Here is a 16,667-nt window from a genome sequence, read left to right as displayed (position 1 = left end):
CCGACTTCCCCCCCCCCGACTTCCATGAAGTCGGGAAAGGGGTCTGGTATTCTGACACGCCCACTGTTACAAGGTTTGCATGCTCACTTGTACGGACCTCCGACGCCCCCTTTCGTTATTCATGACGATTCTTTGTGCTGCATGTTCAGGGAACAGCCTCACGATAATTAAGAGGCTCCGATATTTGCTGTTCAAAATATCGGCGACTCTTGTGCTGAATCTTTTCCCACAACATTTGCTCGCCGGTTCGCTGAATTCTCTATAACTTTCTACTTTATACTGGATGGTTTTCATCAATGCTATCACCCTTGGAACTTTAGGACGGCTTGGAGCACAAGAAGAAAAAAGAAAAACATGTACTCTCAAGTGAAACCTCCCCTGCGACGCCTCCTCCAACGCTCCGTGTAGACACAACAAGTACGACTTCTTCAACAGAACGAGCAAGGTCCAGTTCACCTGCGACACGTGATAGAATGCAGCCCGTGGCCAAAGCACAGTACCCGGTGGGAGACGCACCGGTCCTTTTAGCAGCGCAACCCGGGCCCCCTGGGCCGCAGCCATTAGGCGAAGAGCAAAAATATTCAGCTGAGGAGACCCCGCCGTTCCTGCGCACCGCATCATCCATCGAACATTCGTCCAGCGTAGGATATTTTGTGAATCGCGCCGGTGGCGATGCAGACAGGCGACGGACGTCTCTAGAGACTACAAGCAAGTGAGTTTCGACCAGTGATTTTCCCAGAAATTCAATACTGGGGGGGTGCCGAGCTTTCAAGGGGGGGGGGGGGTCATGCTTGGTGAAGGTTTCACTTACGGAACTTTTCTTAGACACGTGAAGAATCGTGGCACAATGGTGACACATCTGCACAGCTTTCTTGGTTTATTTGTATATGTTATTACTTTAGAACACAGTACATTAGAATAGAGATTCATTGTGAACTGCATTTCAACATTACGATGCATAATCACACGACCGACAAAGAAAATAGACTAGCATCATGTCAATGGACACCTAGAAACCAATGGTGAAAACCTTACAATACCTCGCTTGATTGAGTTGGGCGCAAATGGCTCTTGATGATCCACATTGAGTTCGCGTGCCCGCACGCATTTTTGCTCGTATATGCCCACTCATTGCATTGCACACTCACTTTCAAATGATTTTGGACAAATGCATGGTATGATCATCTGCATGACTGTGGTCCTACAGCCCAAGTTTGACAGCACAGGATGTAATTCGCCGGTCCCACTACCAGAACGTGTTGGTGACCGAACAGGGTGGGGTCTCCTGAGAAATCTCCGGGGGGGGGGGGGTTGCAAAAATACAGGGGGGTGTTGGGAAATCCCTGGTTTCGACAATGCGTCATGCATTGGCTGCAACAACGTTTTTGAGGGCACTTATCCAAAAGGGCGGCTGGGGTGTCAGGTTGGGAGACAATATCTTTTTTTACCATTCGGCATTTTTGCGCGGATGCGAATGGTACAACATCCAATACCAAATTCCGTAGGCTGGTACACGATGCACATTTTCTGCACAGCACGTACCGGCATACGTAGCATTTATTTCGTGAGTTTCTGAGGAGTTGCTATTTCGCCACGCTAGAGGTTCTCTGCGACCGAACTCGTTAACTGGTCCTGCTCGGATAAGATAACGTACTAGTCTAACAACGGGACTACGACCCATTACCAGATGCATGATCGACAAAACGTTTCGCAGTGTAACTCGGACTTCGAAAGTGGCAACCATCTTCCCAGAAATGACCGTAGCTTGCTTCTTGTTGGCCCTACTGATGGTACTGGTTTCTTCTGCGGCACTGCTTTCGTGGACCAGCACAAGGCATCCCAGTACGCCTACTTTCCCACATCCTACCTATTGATTGGCCTTAAAAACTATTTTTTATTTTTCTTGCAGAACTCATTCCAGCAACCAAGGGTAAGGCCGAATAGACAATTGGTGCCGCTGTTACTAACAAAAATTTATCAGGTCTAGTCACACAGGCTGGACCAATGGGACTACCGACATTCCGTATGTATAATGTCACTATTGTTAGTATTGTATCAATGGAGATTTTGACATCCTTACTCTTAACCTCTCTAGTATTTTACCCGGAAGGTAAGTGTTTCATTGTTTAGGGCAGCAGTGCCCATGAGATTGTACTAGAGGCTAAGGGCGTAAATGAAAAAAAAAACAAAAAACAAAAAAAAAAACAGCGTTCACTTTCATAGCCACCTCAGGTGACTACACACACGCGTCTCACTGCTGATTTCTGCGTTACCTTCGGCAGAGCAGGTCAGGACTGTACATTCTACGGTGCCTGTCTTCTGCTCGGTGCCACAACTGTTCCACCAGTAACTGCATCGCATTCCATTCCAGGCCCTGCTACTGTTCCTAGTCGGCCACACGCATCCGGGTCGACTCACATTCCGGTTCCGGGCAAGACAGACAGCACACTTCCGGGAGGAAGTAAGGCAAACGGGCCGTGTACAGTTTAAATACTAGAGGTCAAACGTAGAAACGTGGGTTATCTATACAGGGTGTTCATTTTTGTCCGGTGCAGATTTTTTTTTATAAAAAGCTATGAGAACAACGTAGAAAGTAAGTAAGGAAGGAAGGATGTAACCACGATATGACTGCCCATACGGCTGGTGGAAACCCGTTTCTATTGATACAGTCGCTGAAAACAACGCCGTTATTGGTGGACTCCTAATTGTTCCGTCACGTCACCCAAGCAATCAGGATTTGTCTCTATAGGTGGGATTGACTGTGCTCCCTGCGCTCATGGTCGCCGTCGGTTACGGGTTGTTTGCATATCAAATCATATCATATATAATCAAATCATATCATATCAAATGAGAATTTTCTAAACATGTAATGGCTTTCTGCGAAGACTGCCTCTCGCTCTGTTATCTCGCTTTTGTTCGAAATTCCCTAATTAAAAAGATAATGAATCTTAGGTCATTAGTCATCTTCCAGTTACTTTCATACCTACATGCTTTCTTCGAGAGGACGTGCGCCTGGCCATATGGATTAACTGCAAAAACGACACCTATGTTGCTCTCATAGCTAAAAAATCTGCAACGGATAAATATGAACGCCTTGTATATGGACAGACTAAAGGGCAACCTCCATGGAGCGAATGTACAGCGAAAAAGCTGCGAACTTCGCTCAGCGTCGGACGCCCTGCGCGAGGCGTCAAAAATGTGAGCGTCCGCCGCCGATCTGCCCGTGCCAGATATTTTCGTCCAGCGTCCGCGATTCCGGAAGCGTCAACTGCAGATGAACCAATCAAAGTGCTCTTCCGCTACGAATCTACGCCAGATCGCCTGCACGTGGTCGTCTGCTCTCGTGAATCATCGTCATCGTCCTCTTCTTGCAACTGGATGCTGTCGTCTGCTCGCTGTTTCGCCAACTGCATCGTTAGAACGTGAGGCATTCTCTGCCAAGAAACATATTTTCTGTTCGCAGTAGTGAATATGCTTTTCAGTACGTTACTGGGCGCATCTTTTCAGACAGATGTTGGATTTAGTTGCAAAATTTGTGACATTAAATGCACTTTTTCGAGCAATTGATTTCACTAAGCTTTCACCTGGCAACAGTGACATCACAGCATGACTTCCCGACGCCGTCCGCTGGTTTTTCGCTCCATGGAGCTGGTGCCGGCGAACAACTGGCGGCGGAACGCGCGTGGCAGTCTGCCGCGCGAACTTCGTCGCAAAAATTCGCTCCATGGAGGTTGCCCTTAAGTGTTGTAACTCATGGTAATACATTCAAAACTGGAAAGACTCTGCGGCATAATGATGCGCTGTTCTGGGGAAAATTTCAGCTATACGTTCAGCACGCTATATAGTAACGCTATAGTAACCCGTTAAACGTCACGTCTGCCAGAGAAATTTCAGAACGGATTTTTCACTGTAATTTACAATGCGTAGTTTTACTCAATGCATAAAGGCAACGCGGTCGCGAAAAACCTTTGCGTTCACAAACTTACTGATGAATTACGACGCATATTACCTGTTCATTCACCACTATGTCTGACAGAGCAAAATAATGTCTGCGCATGCACGAGCAGCATGTTACTTGTATGGGACACTATATGAAGTCGTGCAAAAATATACTATGCTTCGAAACGAAGGGTCCCTCTATGTTTGCTGGAACTTGGTTGGTGATATTTCTGCTCTAAACTACAATGACCTAACACTCAACCAGACACATCGGTGTCAAACCCCTTTTACGTTCAAAAATACGCTGTGCAAGTAGTTGTGGTCAGATAGCTTCGTTTAAAGTCCTGCGCGGATGAGCTTTTTGACATCTGCATCCGACCCGCATCCGCAACAGCGACCGGCAACTTCCGCATCCGGCTCTCAAAATCCGCGTCTCCCACGGGACGCAGAAATGGTTCAGTATCTGAGCTCAATATATATGGCCCAGTTTTAGAGGAAATAAACTTTCTTTCCTGTCTACACTTAACAGCAGAGAAAAAAAGAAAAGGATAACAAAAACTGTTGTCGCCGTACTTCGTCCACACGGGCGACTTCCTCTCTCTTGTTCTGACCGGAGAGGCAAAGCTTTTGTAGCGTGGGCAGGTCGTGAGCTTCCATGATGCCACCAAAGGATACAATACAGCAAGCATAGATCTAGCTGTCACGAAAGAATACACGGTAGCAAGCACAGATTTTGCAAACAAACGGAGTAGGTAGGGTTTATTGCGAGTGGAACGCAAGATCGACCGAGATGCCAGAGGTCTAACTCTCCGGATGGTGCAGGGCTTCAGCTCCGTTCACCATGTTTCAGACATTATTCACCATAGCTGCGAACAGCCCTTCAAATATATGCACCATTACTTTTCCATGGGTACTATCCAAGAATGGTCGCGCTCCCATAGCCTGCTACAACGTTCCGCGGTCCACAGACAACAGTCCACGGACTGTCTGCGGATTGCTGACCGCCTACTAAACCGACAGGTGGTGCAGCTGGCGTTGCTCTAGTAGGCGCAAGTCTTGTTCCGTTGGATGTTTAGGTCGCGATTTAAGTTGCTGAGAAAGATACCAAAATGGTTCTATTGGTTCTGATAAAATGGCGTAGACGGCAGCTATTATTGCTTCCAACGTACTAAGCGGGCGATCGCACATTCGTTAGACACACTCGTCCTTTCCCATGTAAGATCAGCTCATCCGTTCATTCGGTAATGTTCAGCGCGTCAAAGCCATAATAGTTGCCCGGCATGTATTAACACGCCCATGTATCGTTGAAGGTACGGGACCTGCAGGCGAAGCCGAGCTCTGCAATTCGGAGTTCTGCCTATTGGAAGGTGAGAATTGTCGGACTGCGCGTTCGTTAGATATATCTAAGACTTATTCTATATTCTACGCAGGGCAAATGTTGACTCAACTATTGAATCCGAACGTCGATCCATGCAACAATTTCTATCAGCACGTTTGTGGTCAGTGGCCCGCTATGCACATGGATACGATAGCTGAGCGAAAGAGTGTGGATGAACTCCTGTCCGGCAACATTGAGCACCGCATCGAAACGTATTTGAATGGTAACCTTTGCGTTTTTGAACCGTTTACAGGGCGATCTCCATTTGGCCATTTTGACCTCCATTTTTAGGGCCTGAGAACAGCACGCTGCGGCCCTTGTTTCAGTTCTGGCGCAGTTGCAAGCAGGCAGGTGAGCAATAGTCCTCTGGTGATGTGCTCGAACGCAGCGGCAGCGGCACGCCGCACTTCTACGTCTCGTAATCAACTTGATGGGCTGCTCAGGAGCTAAATTTTACTTGCCAAAAGCAAGGAAGTGACGTCTGATGTCTCGGATTTCTCTCAGAAATGACCAGCACACAGCTATAATTCATTCATCAAGCACCCTATCAGGAGTCGCCATGCACAATGTTTTCGTTCTTAGCACGCAGCGCAATAAGCAACGCGCGCAACGCTGTACGCAACGCAGTACGGGGTATCGTTCTTAACGTATGGAGCGCAATAGAGCCACTGGAGCGCAATAAGCGGAATTGTTCTTAGCATACGCATAGCGCAATAAGTGGTATCGTTCGGTGCATACGAAACGCAATAAGTGATATCGTTAAAATACACAACGCCATAAATAGTATCGTCCTAGCTGTGTGCTTTCAGTAGGGTTATTGCCCTGTAATAGAATAGTCCTCTAATTGCTTTTTTTTTAAATTTTGACAGCCGCCATCACCCCCCAGGATATAAAACAACAGCTCACACAATACGGTCTTCACTTCTTGTATCGCTCTGTGGTTACCGTGGACCAAGTATTCACTGCAGCCGAAAGGCTGGCCAGGGACTTCGCTCTCTCGTCCATCCTCACTGTGGAGCGCGACAGGGACCCCGAAGGAAAATCAAAGACCATCGTCGCAGTGAGTGACATATGGCGGTGTCCCTTACTGTAGCACACGTTAATACCGTGGTAAATTGCTGTCGTGCTGTGCTGCTCGCACAAAACATGCGGAAGAACAAGTGCTCAGTATATAGAGAAATCCACGCTGTCGCCGTACCCTTATTTCCATAACCTGAATTGCAAGAGGCTGTATGCGAGTGCCTTGGAGATACAGGGCTTCCATTCGCAAGACATGTAAAAGCATAGGACAGTTATGTCCCTGAATGGAGCCTCATCGAGCGACTTTTCTCAACACATTTCTCATGACCACCGACCTTGACCGATGTCCTTACAGACTACAATTACGTTGCTTTGCAGTTGAACGAACCGGAGTTCTTCTGGGGAAAAGGATCCATTGTAGGACCCAGGAACATGTACCTTCAGACCCTGATGCGACAACTCGCGACGTGGGCGTGTGCAGTTGTTACGTACATAGAAGGACCCCAGGTCGACTATAGTGCTGACTGCAATAGCTTTTCGGTACTCGCTCATGACATGATGAATGTGAGTGTAAAGTGTGTCCATATACTTCTCCGAAGCAGAGAACCCAACCCTTGAAACGCTCATGGAAGCTGTCTCACCAACCGACGATGCCGACCACCTGATTTCCGGCAATGGTTTTCCTGTTGTACTCCCGAGGTTTCTGGGTTTGGTTATTCGTTTCGGGCACGCGCACAATGCAGGGTCCAAAGATCCTCACAGCCTCTTCTTCGGCAGGTGTCCGTGGCTCATTTACACATGTCTGACAGAATGAGCTTCTACGAAATAAGGACCGTTAGTGAGCTGGGAGTACTTCGGAAGGTAAGTTTAGTTGCATAAGTAGTCTGGTGGAGATGATCGTGTAAGAGCTGACTGAGTGACGAAGAGCGCCGCTTTCAGGTGAAAAAAAAAGGAAGAAACGAGCAAGCGCTTGAAAAATATCGCGTAATGAGAATACGTAGTAATATTACACAGCTGTATTAGGAGACAGCCACAGCCGGACAAAGACGTACAAAGGAGTACTTTTACTCCTTTTGGGGGCTAAATGCATTGCCACAAAAAATAGTTCCTTCCGGGAGTAAATGCACGGGAGTAAATGAATGTCACAGGGGGGAGACTGCATTTCACGCTGTTGTAAGAGTCCTAGGTACATAATTCGTGTGCATGCATGAAAATACTTTGAAGCAAACCGCCAACCGTGATATATCGAGTGATATAGAATCTTGCGACATATATAGGACACAATTTGCGAAGAAAGAAGCCCTATTCGCGAAGTTCAGTGACAATTTGCAGTCCTGGGGAGCAAATGTCGGGACTAAATGTCGGGGTTGGGGACTAAAATGGGGAGTAATTGCGGTCTAAAGAAGTAGAAGCTGCAATTACTCCCCGTTTTACACCTTTTTTTTTAGGGTACGGGAGACGGTACGTGCGTGAACAGGACAGAACGTGAGCAAAACCCGCCTTGTTCACATCCGTGACGTCCGTGGCCACGCGTGCAGGCTATAGTAGCACATTCACCAGTAGGCGTTCCCTCTACTTTTCCGTAACAATGCAGTAACGCTCTAACAGTGGGAATGCAGAGTATAGCGAACAGGTGTCATGAAAGTTCATTTACGGAGGTGATGTTTTCAGCTCGTCCAAGGCATCCTCGGGAGGAAATTGAACGACGGCACAAGAGTGCTGGTGAAGGCACCCATGTACGTGAGGATGTTCAACGAATCGTTCCTTTACAGAAGGTATGCATTTGCCATTCTGGGATATGTCCAAAATCGACCTCCAAGGAGCGCACGCAACTATGGTTTTATAGAGCTATATAATAACAGAACATCCGCGAGCCTGCAGCGTCACGCCATGTAGATCTGTCAGCAGAATCTATGGCAGCTTCCCTAGACGAGAATTCGAACAACATTTAGGATAGATCGAAAAACCAATAGTAGTAGTACCAGTAGTAGTAGTAGTGTCACCAAAACTAGATCCGAAAAGACCAACGATATCCGATGAAGGCAAGCAAAGCGTCAGGTCGGGACTGCTCTGCTGGATGCACTTTCTATCGCGCGCTCGAGCCGCTGCAGTTGACGGTCTTAGGGACAGAAAGTGATTTCTGTTTGCCATAAAGAAGCAGGTACAGAAGAGACGACAAAATTTGCTTTGCCTACTCAAAATCCGCAAAGCAACCAAGTCTTTGTCCTCAAGCAATTTGTCCTCATTTTCGTTTTCTCCTGTTCCATAAACAACGCAGGGAGGACTTGTACCAGTACATGTCGTTTCACTACCTGGTGCACATATCACCGTTTCTGGGGGTGCCAGATTTTCAGCCCTTGCTGGTGGCTACGCTGGGTGGTCACAGTTCAGTGACGTCCTCAAGAAACCACATCTGTCTTCACTTGACTGAACGAATTCTACCTAACCTCGTCCAGGTTGCTTACGAGGGCATCTTCAGAAACACGCCAGGATTTGACGAGGCGATGGTAAGAGAAAAAAATTAGGTACCAGTGACGAAAGAACTGAATGATCACCCGGGAGCACAGTATGTCACCTAACGTGGGCCTAAAGCGGTACTGTAACTGTAACCGGTTCAACGGAACGCAGTATGTTTGTCTATTTATTGATTGTCACGTAATTTAAAAGTGAACGCAAGCTTTCTCAAGCGCTCTTTCCGGTGCACGCGTAATTTACCTTGTGTTCTCCTACCACAGTATTCATACTCTGCCCTCAGGAGTTCCTAGAGCGTAGTGCGTCCTTCAAGGGGCCCCCTCTTTTTAATGTATTCCCGCTCCGCCCTTGGAGCCACGATAGAGCCTAAGGCCCGCTTGCACGGACGTTGAGGGGATTCTTCAGTGGTTTCCCCTGCGCTACACTATTCAACGTTGCTTGTGTGTAGAGCACTACCAAAGCTGCTAAGGACGGCACTGAGGATTTTTCAAAAGGTTCGAGTAAGCTGACCCTGGTGTGCTCCCCTTTTTACCTCGAAACTCACTCTAGCTCAGCGCCTTCACCTGCGTTCCAGTTGCCCTTGAGCGTCCCAAGTAAGCTTCAAGCCTTGTGTTGGGGGAAACATAGCTAGGTTATGGTAGGATCCGGGTCTTTAGGCATTTGCCTATAAATGCCTAAAAGCGCCTAAACGCGACATCTTCCAGTCTTCTCGTTCCATAGTTACGACCTTGTCGGAGCCCTCTTTGTCGACCTCTTCGCGCTTGTAATGTATGTTTACGCACAAAAACAAAGAACGAGGGCACTAACTATGCGACACGCTCCACGCTGCTCGTGCGTCAAGACCTGATTTTGGCTTCCAACGACCACGGTAGAAGCGACATGCAAGTATATTAGATCGGTACACAATGATATATTCATCTTCTTTTTTTCTCTCTCTTATTCACGACCTTGGGTTTCTTTCATTCCGCAAGCTGAAGGCACTGGCTGGGATACTGAAAACATATGGTTCGTTAAAGCGTACTTTTGAGGACAATGAGAGACTAGACTATCAGTGTAAAAGTTCTGCTAGCGTGCAAAGAAGTGTTCTTTCACGAAGAATTAGAAGCTTGTATAGTGTCAACGACCGCAAGCACCAGCATCGCATATCGTGGAAAGCTTTACAAGAAAGTCAATATACTACATAATCAAGGCCGTATCCTCATCCATGGGCCTTAAATGCCTATGGACCTTTTTAGTGCCTAAAAATCAGGTCCCCGACTTATGTGAGCGCTCAGATTGTACGACTTATAGCAAACAGTAAGAAAGTGATCCTTGAAGTGTCCTCTAAGGATCCTTTAGTGCTGGAGTGAGAATACGGCAGTATAGGTACCTTGCATAAGGACCTCAGGAACTATTGATCTGAAGCCTTCGCCCCAGCCATATGAGCTCGAGAAGACGACGCGGCAATATTCTGTCCAAGAAGGAAAGTAGAAAGAAAGAAAAATGCCTGAAGGAGGATATCGATTAGTTCCTTACCGGTTTCTTGTATCATCCCGTATGTACACTTTCAGGGCGACATAATGATCGAAGAAGGACGCAATGCTTTCCTGGAACACATTGACGGCATGATATTCTTCGACTCCTGGTCCAAGCTGATCGCCAAGATTAAGGTAACTCGATCTGACTCCACAAAACCGCAGTACTCATTCATTATGAGGTTTCTTCGACCAGGCACGGAACACCAAGATCTACTCCTTCTACCCAATGGTGCTGTCAAATCGGGATAACCTCGAGATCTATGTCAAGAAGGTGCGTAAGCAACCAGTGGTCGTTACGACGAAACCATTGCCATATTATGAGCGTCAGTGTGTCACCGAATTCTGTGATTTCTCGTCTTGTTGAGTTTTATTTTACCTATACAGATAGAAGCTGTGGTGAATTACAACAGCCCTTTTCCGAAGTTTTACTCTGACTTGAGACGCTTCGTGAGCACCGTGGAAGAGTACGATCAAACCAACAAATTATACGTTCCAAGGCGAGCGTTCTTCTTACTTCAGCTGTAGCTGTACATGGTATAGGGTTGTGTTAACTTTTTTGTTTTCTCTCTCTCTCGTGCAGGTGGAAACATTCCATATTTGATCCCGATTGCATGTACAGTCCTCAACGGCAAATAGTTTGTAAGTGTGCTTTCCACTATTGGTACGGATGTTTTATATATCGCGATGTTCAGAAGATACTGAGGGACACTTACTGGCTTGCAGATGTGCCTGTCGGATTTTTTAATCTTTCCATCCCCACGACACCTAAATTGAGGTGAGTTGCTGCTAGCGATTCACCCTGGAGCATCTGGCACTGAGTCTGTGTACTAGCTATTACAGTGAAAACGCTGGAAAACAAATTCGCTACTTTCTGAAAGTGAATTTTGAGTGCAGGAATTTAACAGAAAAGAAAATAACGTAAATATTTTGTGTGTGACGTTTATGTTTGCAAGAGGACTGGCGAAAATGGTGGGAAAACATTTTATCAAAATCATAATTGTGTGTGGAAAAAAAAAACAGCGATTCCGAAACTATGTTAACACTGCAAGCGCCACCGAGCGTCGAGATCTGAAACTTTCGTGAAAGGTTTCGGATTAGGGCGCCCAAACAAAAACTAGGATGCCTTCACGCCCGTTCTATAATAAAAACTAAGGACACTGGCGTTGGGAGGGTGGAGTTCATACCTGCAGTGGCGTAATGTCGAGAGAACTATTCAGTGGAAATAAAGAACAAATATTCCTTCCAGGATGTTTCATGTTCCGAAGTCTGTTCCCCGCCTGGTCAGCTGTTTCTTCAAGATCCTAGAAGAATACAGTAAGATGCCAAGTTCCTAGTTGTTGTTCCTTCTCTCTGTGGGGATATTTTTAATGTCTATTCTTATAATCTTCGCATGACAGCCGGAATCTACGAACTGGAAGGCGTCTGGTGGACGGAACGCACCAAGGCGGCGTTCCGAGACGTTGAGAATTGCTATGGCAAGGAATATTCCCCGAGCACCGTAAGAAGAAATGTTGCATATGCATAGGGCACGCAAGCGCTCAATTAACGTGTCAAATTTCTCGTTCATTTTTCGGTAGCGGTACGGCAATCGTGTATTCACACGAGCGACAATCCTCACCGGAAGATTCCAGTGAAAGAAAAAGCAAACAACTGCTCACGGCGTCTAAGTTCCGCCCCATGTTATGTTGAGCATTCACACGGTGCCGGAATATAGGGAGTGGCGTACTGCAAACGTAGCAGACGACACTTAGCAGATGACACCGTCAGCGTCTTTTCCTGTCGTCTGCTACGGAGCCTTTACAGAATTTTTCTATGAGAGCAACATATAGTTGTTTTTGCGGTTCTACGGCCAGACGGACATCCACTGAAAGAGGATATGTATAGCTACAAGATGGCTAACTATAGCACACAGACAGAGAGAGACTATCCTCGTTGAACGCCATTCCACGTTATCCATCCCCGAATTTTAATATGCAAATGAGCCGAACCCAAAAAGCACGCCTGAGGAGCGCGTCACCCTTGGCGACGGACGCTTATCTGGGCCGGAAAGCGGTTTATCTGGCCAGCTGAGCGGCACCTACTCCAATCATCTCCATCCATGTCTCCGTCACTCCAAATCACGTGGCCCTCTGACGTGAGATGAGCGCTGTAGCTGTACTATCCGCGTTACCGGTCGCCGCGGTTTCAGCTTCGGTTCACTTGCATATCCATATATTCGGGGATGGATATTAAAACGCATGCGCGTGTTAAACGTGTTAATTTGTTAAACGTGGCACGGCTTGCAGATAAGACAGTCTCTCAATCTGCTATCTCGCTCTTGCCGAAATCCCCTAATTAAGGTTAATTAAGGAATTTTAGGTAATTAATCATCTTGTAATTGCACACTTTTTTTGAGAGGACGTCCGCCTGGGCCGTATCTATACTGCTCTCGTTGCTTTTTTATAAAACTTCTGTAAATGCTATTGCGGCTACGTCGCAGGACATTCCCCACGGTTAGCAGTGGGGAATATCCCCTGGTGACTACACGACCGTGAGCGCTCGTGTTCACGTGACAGCAGAAAGGTATGACGTTTTTCGCATCTTCCGCCGGAGTATTCTGCGAAATGTCTTTGGAGCGAATACACGGCAGATGTCATGCTTTCCTGCATGAGAACAATGAACGTGGTGGAGGTCTGTGATTAGCCCTTCCGAGAACCACAGGCCAAATAGTCCAGGTCCACTTCATGACAATAAAGGGGAGAACCAACTAGCAGATTGTGTTGTCCTGTCTCCTTCTGTCCGTGTTTTCGTGCTGTTGTAGAATGAGTCAGTCAGCTTGCTCGTGGTGAGCGACCAGACCACCTGCGAACCCCCCACGAAATGAGCCCAGGTGACCTCACTCCGTAAGAAGGGAAGAACCAGAGGCCGACCCAGACCCTCAATTTTCTTTTTTTTTTGGGGGGGGGGTTGTTTGTGGAAGCCCGTAGGGAGGGGGGGGGGAGAAAAGGAAAATCCATGTATAAACTAACGTTCGCTCCCCCCACCCCCTAGATCATCCACTGCGAGGAACCAACCGGTTTACTCGCGCTGCCTGATCAGACCTTCCGAGAACCCCATTCGAAATTAATCCAGGTGGCTTCACCCCGCGACGACCAGGGAAGAACCAAATAGGTATGTTCGTGGTTGGTGATCCGACCTTCCGAGCACCCCATCCGATTTTATTTTAGTTTTTATTCCGTGTTATGGCCGCGAAGTGGTTGTGGTTCAGGTGTGTGTTCCAGACTTTCGTCTGGAAGGTCTGACTGAAAACCCAGGGAAAGTCCCAGACAGCGCGCCCGGTGAGAGGATTCGAACACACGCGCTCCCAGTCTTCAGCACGACCTGCTCGACCGGGTGATTTTACCCACTCCTGCCGCTAGTCACCTGAAGTGAGTTCAGGTGACGTCACTGAACTGACACCCAGGTGCCGATCAGGAAAGGACCAACTGGGGTCATGCGAGGCCAAACTCTAGTGGACGGAGCAGAAGTTGACGGAGCGTGTGTATAGTCACCGCTCACCAGTGTTCGTAGCAAACTAATTTCCTGTAACAAATCTGAACCCGTCTCCTTCTGACAGCAAGATTAGGCCACGCCTACAAGGTGTTGCTGACACGCGCCTTCCTGGTTTTTCGGGGACTTTTGTACTGCGAAAATATTTTGCTGGGTCCCGACCCACTGTTTGATGGAGTACTTTCAACCCTGTGACCGATTCCGCTTGGCTCAGGCACACCCCTTTTGACAAATCACGTTGCCCACACTTCCAGACTGACTAGTTTGAAAATAACTGGCAGACTGAAATCGTTCTGTTTCAGAAACACCACTTCAGGGTTACCGGCTTATCGGATGTGGAAGATAACTTGGCCATACGGATAGCACTCAAGGTAGGAACAAAAAATCAACTCTATTTAAATTTTATTTAAATATTTAAACTTTATTTTATTTTATTTAAACTTTATTTAAATGGTGATGAGTGGGGAGTTTCATCGCCAGGTGCGATTCCCTATCCCATTGCTGTCGGTAATGTGGTGAAATTGAGTTGAGGACCGCAGTCCTACAGTGCGTTGGTGGAAGCGTTGGTGGGCTTGAAGAAATGTGCGTAATTTAACGCAGGTATACGAGGACAGTCTCTACACAAACCGTTACCTGAACAAGGACTACAGGTTGGCAAACTTGCCGGCAGTATCATCGAGGCAACTGTTTTTCATCTACTATGCCCTGGTGAGTGAGATCTCAGTGGACGTTGTCAGTGCTATGGTGATACACAGCAAGATTTCAAGCGGCAACTTGAATGGGGAGGTGAATTCGGGGATGGAGGGGCAAGGGGTTATAGTGGCACCAGTGGTTTATCCAGACTCCCTCCTAACACCCCCAAAAATCTGGAAGAGACCCCCCCAAAAAGAAAAAAAAAATTGTGAGATCGTACAATATTTCGTCAAAAGCACGTAAATACCATGACCTACTAGATTATAACGACGATATCATAGGCACCCCTTCCCAGCGCCGCATTTGGAAGCTAGCGGTGGCGCTACTCATCGGCCCGGCTATTGCTTCTTCAATTTCCACAATACTTTGTACTTCAATTTACCTTAGTATTTTTGTACAAGCGGTGGATGTCCCACGGAAGACGTTTCATTATAAAGTTCAGTATCATCATCATTCTACGCGACTTCATAGGAGCTGTTGCTGTCGTCTGCTACGGTAGTCGTACGTCCGCTTCTGCGCGTTCAACATTCAAATTTCCACTGTCCAATCATGATACAGATCTCGCGGGCCGATGTGCAGCGTCCCTAGCGGATCATGCGGACGCGCTCCTCATTGGGGTTGCCGATTATGACATGTTTGTTATAATCTAGTAGGTCGTGGTAAATACACCCCCTTGCGGAGCCTAACATATCCCCAAGGACGAAATTCTGGGTGGAATTTTTTGCGAGTGTCATGGTTTCATTGCCCTAAAAACTTTACAGGGCCACTGCGGTGTACCAGAGACATTTGACCCTAACGCGCTAGCAACCGATCTGGATTTCAAAGTGACTGCAAATAAGAGCCCCCGTGAAAACAGGTAATGTGCAGGGCTGTGAAATAGGTACGGATCAGCGTGAGCTTGATGGTATTTGTCTGTATTGACAGGGTGAATATCCCGTTGATGAACACCCAGGAATTTGCTGAGGCCTTTCAGTGTCCGCGAGACGCGCCCATGAATCCAATGAGAGGCTCCAAGTGCTCGCCTTGGACAACCTGATCAGAACTTTTTGGGGACCATCGACCAACAAGTGTGACACGCTCCTCAATGTATAGGATAAATGAATGTACTTCCGTTGCTGTTCGAATAAAAAAAAGAAAGCGTTCACTGCTGTTGGCATCGAGTTCTATTGAACAGCTGCGGATGGTAGTAAACGATCATCTTCCCGTGACAGTCATGTTTCACCTCCTAAGTATTATTCCCTTCTCGCTCCGAGAAGCAACTGCCTCAAAGAACTACTATACTACTTTATTTTAAGACGATGAGTGGGGAGTTTCATCGCCAGAGGCGATGCTCTACCCCATTGCTGGTGGTGATGTGGGGAATGCAATAATGAGCCCCTTCACAATAAGTCCGATGGTGTCCAGAAAAGTCAAAAGCTTTGAGCGCAGAGCGGATTCGGCAAAGGATCAAGCAATCAAAAATCAAGCAATGAATGGGCGAGAGCCCGCGGAGAGAGCGGTTTAGGAAGATTGGTAGTGTGGGCAATAATGTGCTCCGTCTATACTCAAGAAAAAAAGGTGTACTTTTACTCCTTTTGGGGAGTAATTGCATTGCCACAAAAAAATAGTCCCTTTCGGGAGTAAATGCACGGGAGTAAACAAATGTCAGAGTGAAGACCGCATTTCACGCGCTGTTGTAAGAGTCCCAGGTACATAATTGGTGCGCATGCATGAAAATACTTTGAAGCAAACCGTCAACCGTGATATATCGAGTGATATAAAATCTTGCGCCATACTAGGGAACAATTTGCGAAGAAAGATGCGCTAACTGTTTCTTACTCTGTGTGGCTGGAAAATTACTACGTTGTCTGAGTTATACAGCCTATGTCGTTCACATTGACCAAGAGCACATATTTCCATAGACTGTTGCATTCAGGAGACCATTCGCGAAGTTTAGTGAAAATTTGCAGTCCTGGGGAGTAAATGTCGGGACTAAATGTTGGGTTAGGGGAGTAAAATGGGGAATAATTGGGGGGGGCAGACAAGGGGAGTAGAAGCTGCAATTACTCCCCGTTTTACTCGTTTTACTCATTTTTTTCTTAGAGTGTAGAGCATCGCAGTGACAGCATCTGGGAGAGTCA

General features: G+C 47.1%; 1 protein-coding gene across 1 annotated transcript in view; it reads left to right on the top strand.

Annotated features, from left to right (window-relative positions):
• The window catches only part of LOC135396894 (uncharacterized), a 28,891-nt gene extending 13,200 nt beyond the window's left edge, over positions 1–15,691 (top strand). The window contains exons 4-28 of the mRNA XM_064628119.1: positions 321–712; positions 1,715–1,842; positions 1,910–1,930; positions 1,982–2,023; positions 2,096–2,110; positions 2,372–2,461; positions 5,250–5,306; positions 5,370–5,540; positions 5,609–5,668; positions 6,187–6,377; positions 6,716–6,901; positions 7,115–7,198; positions 8,009–8,112; positions 8,616–8,844; positions 10,360–10,458; positions 10,520–10,597; positions 10,711–10,823; positions 10,907–10,965; positions 11,050–11,101; positions 11,573–11,640; positions 11,724–11,824; positions 14,157–14,225; positions 14,455–14,562; positions 15,309–15,403; positions 15,472–15,691. Of these exons, the coding sequence (XP_064484189.1) occupies positions 321–712; positions 1,715–1,842; positions 1,910–1,930; positions 1,982–2,023; positions 2,096–2,110; positions 2,372–2,461; positions 5,250–5,306; positions 5,370–5,540; positions 5,609–5,668; positions 6,187–6,377; positions 6,716–6,901; positions 7,115–7,198; positions 8,009–8,112; positions 8,616–8,844; positions 10,360–10,458; positions 10,520–10,597; positions 10,711–10,823; positions 10,907–10,965; positions 11,050–11,101; positions 11,573–11,640; positions 11,724–11,824; positions 14,157–14,225; positions 14,455–14,562; positions 15,309–15,403; positions 15,472–15,583 (2,724 nt within the window). The 3' untranslated portion in view covers positions 15,584–15,691. The remainder of the gene's footprint in view (positions 1–320; positions 713–1,714; positions 1,843–1,909; positions 1,931–1,981; positions 2,024–2,095; positions 2,111–2,371; positions 2,462–5,249; positions 5,307–5,369; positions 5,541–5,608; positions 5,669–6,186; positions 6,378–6,715; positions 6,902–7,114; positions 7,199–8,008; positions 8,113–8,615; positions 8,845–10,359; positions 10,459–10,519; positions 10,598–10,710; positions 10,824–10,906; positions 10,966–11,049; positions 11,102–11,572; positions 11,641–11,723; positions 11,825–14,156; positions 14,226–14,454; positions 14,563–15,308; positions 15,404–15,471) is intronic.
• Positions 15,692–16,667: the final 976 nt, after the last annotated feature.

The sequence above is a fragment of the Ornithodoros turicata genome, chromosome 6, assembly GCF_037126465.1.
Source record: "Ornithodoros turicata isolate Travis chromosome 6, ASM3712646v1, whole genome shotgun sequence".
Lineage (NCBI taxonomy): Eukaryota > Metazoa > Arthropoda > Arachnida > Ixodida > Argasidae > Ornithodoros > Ornithodoros turicata.
This window is presented reverse-complemented; position numbering and strand designations above follow the sequence as displayed.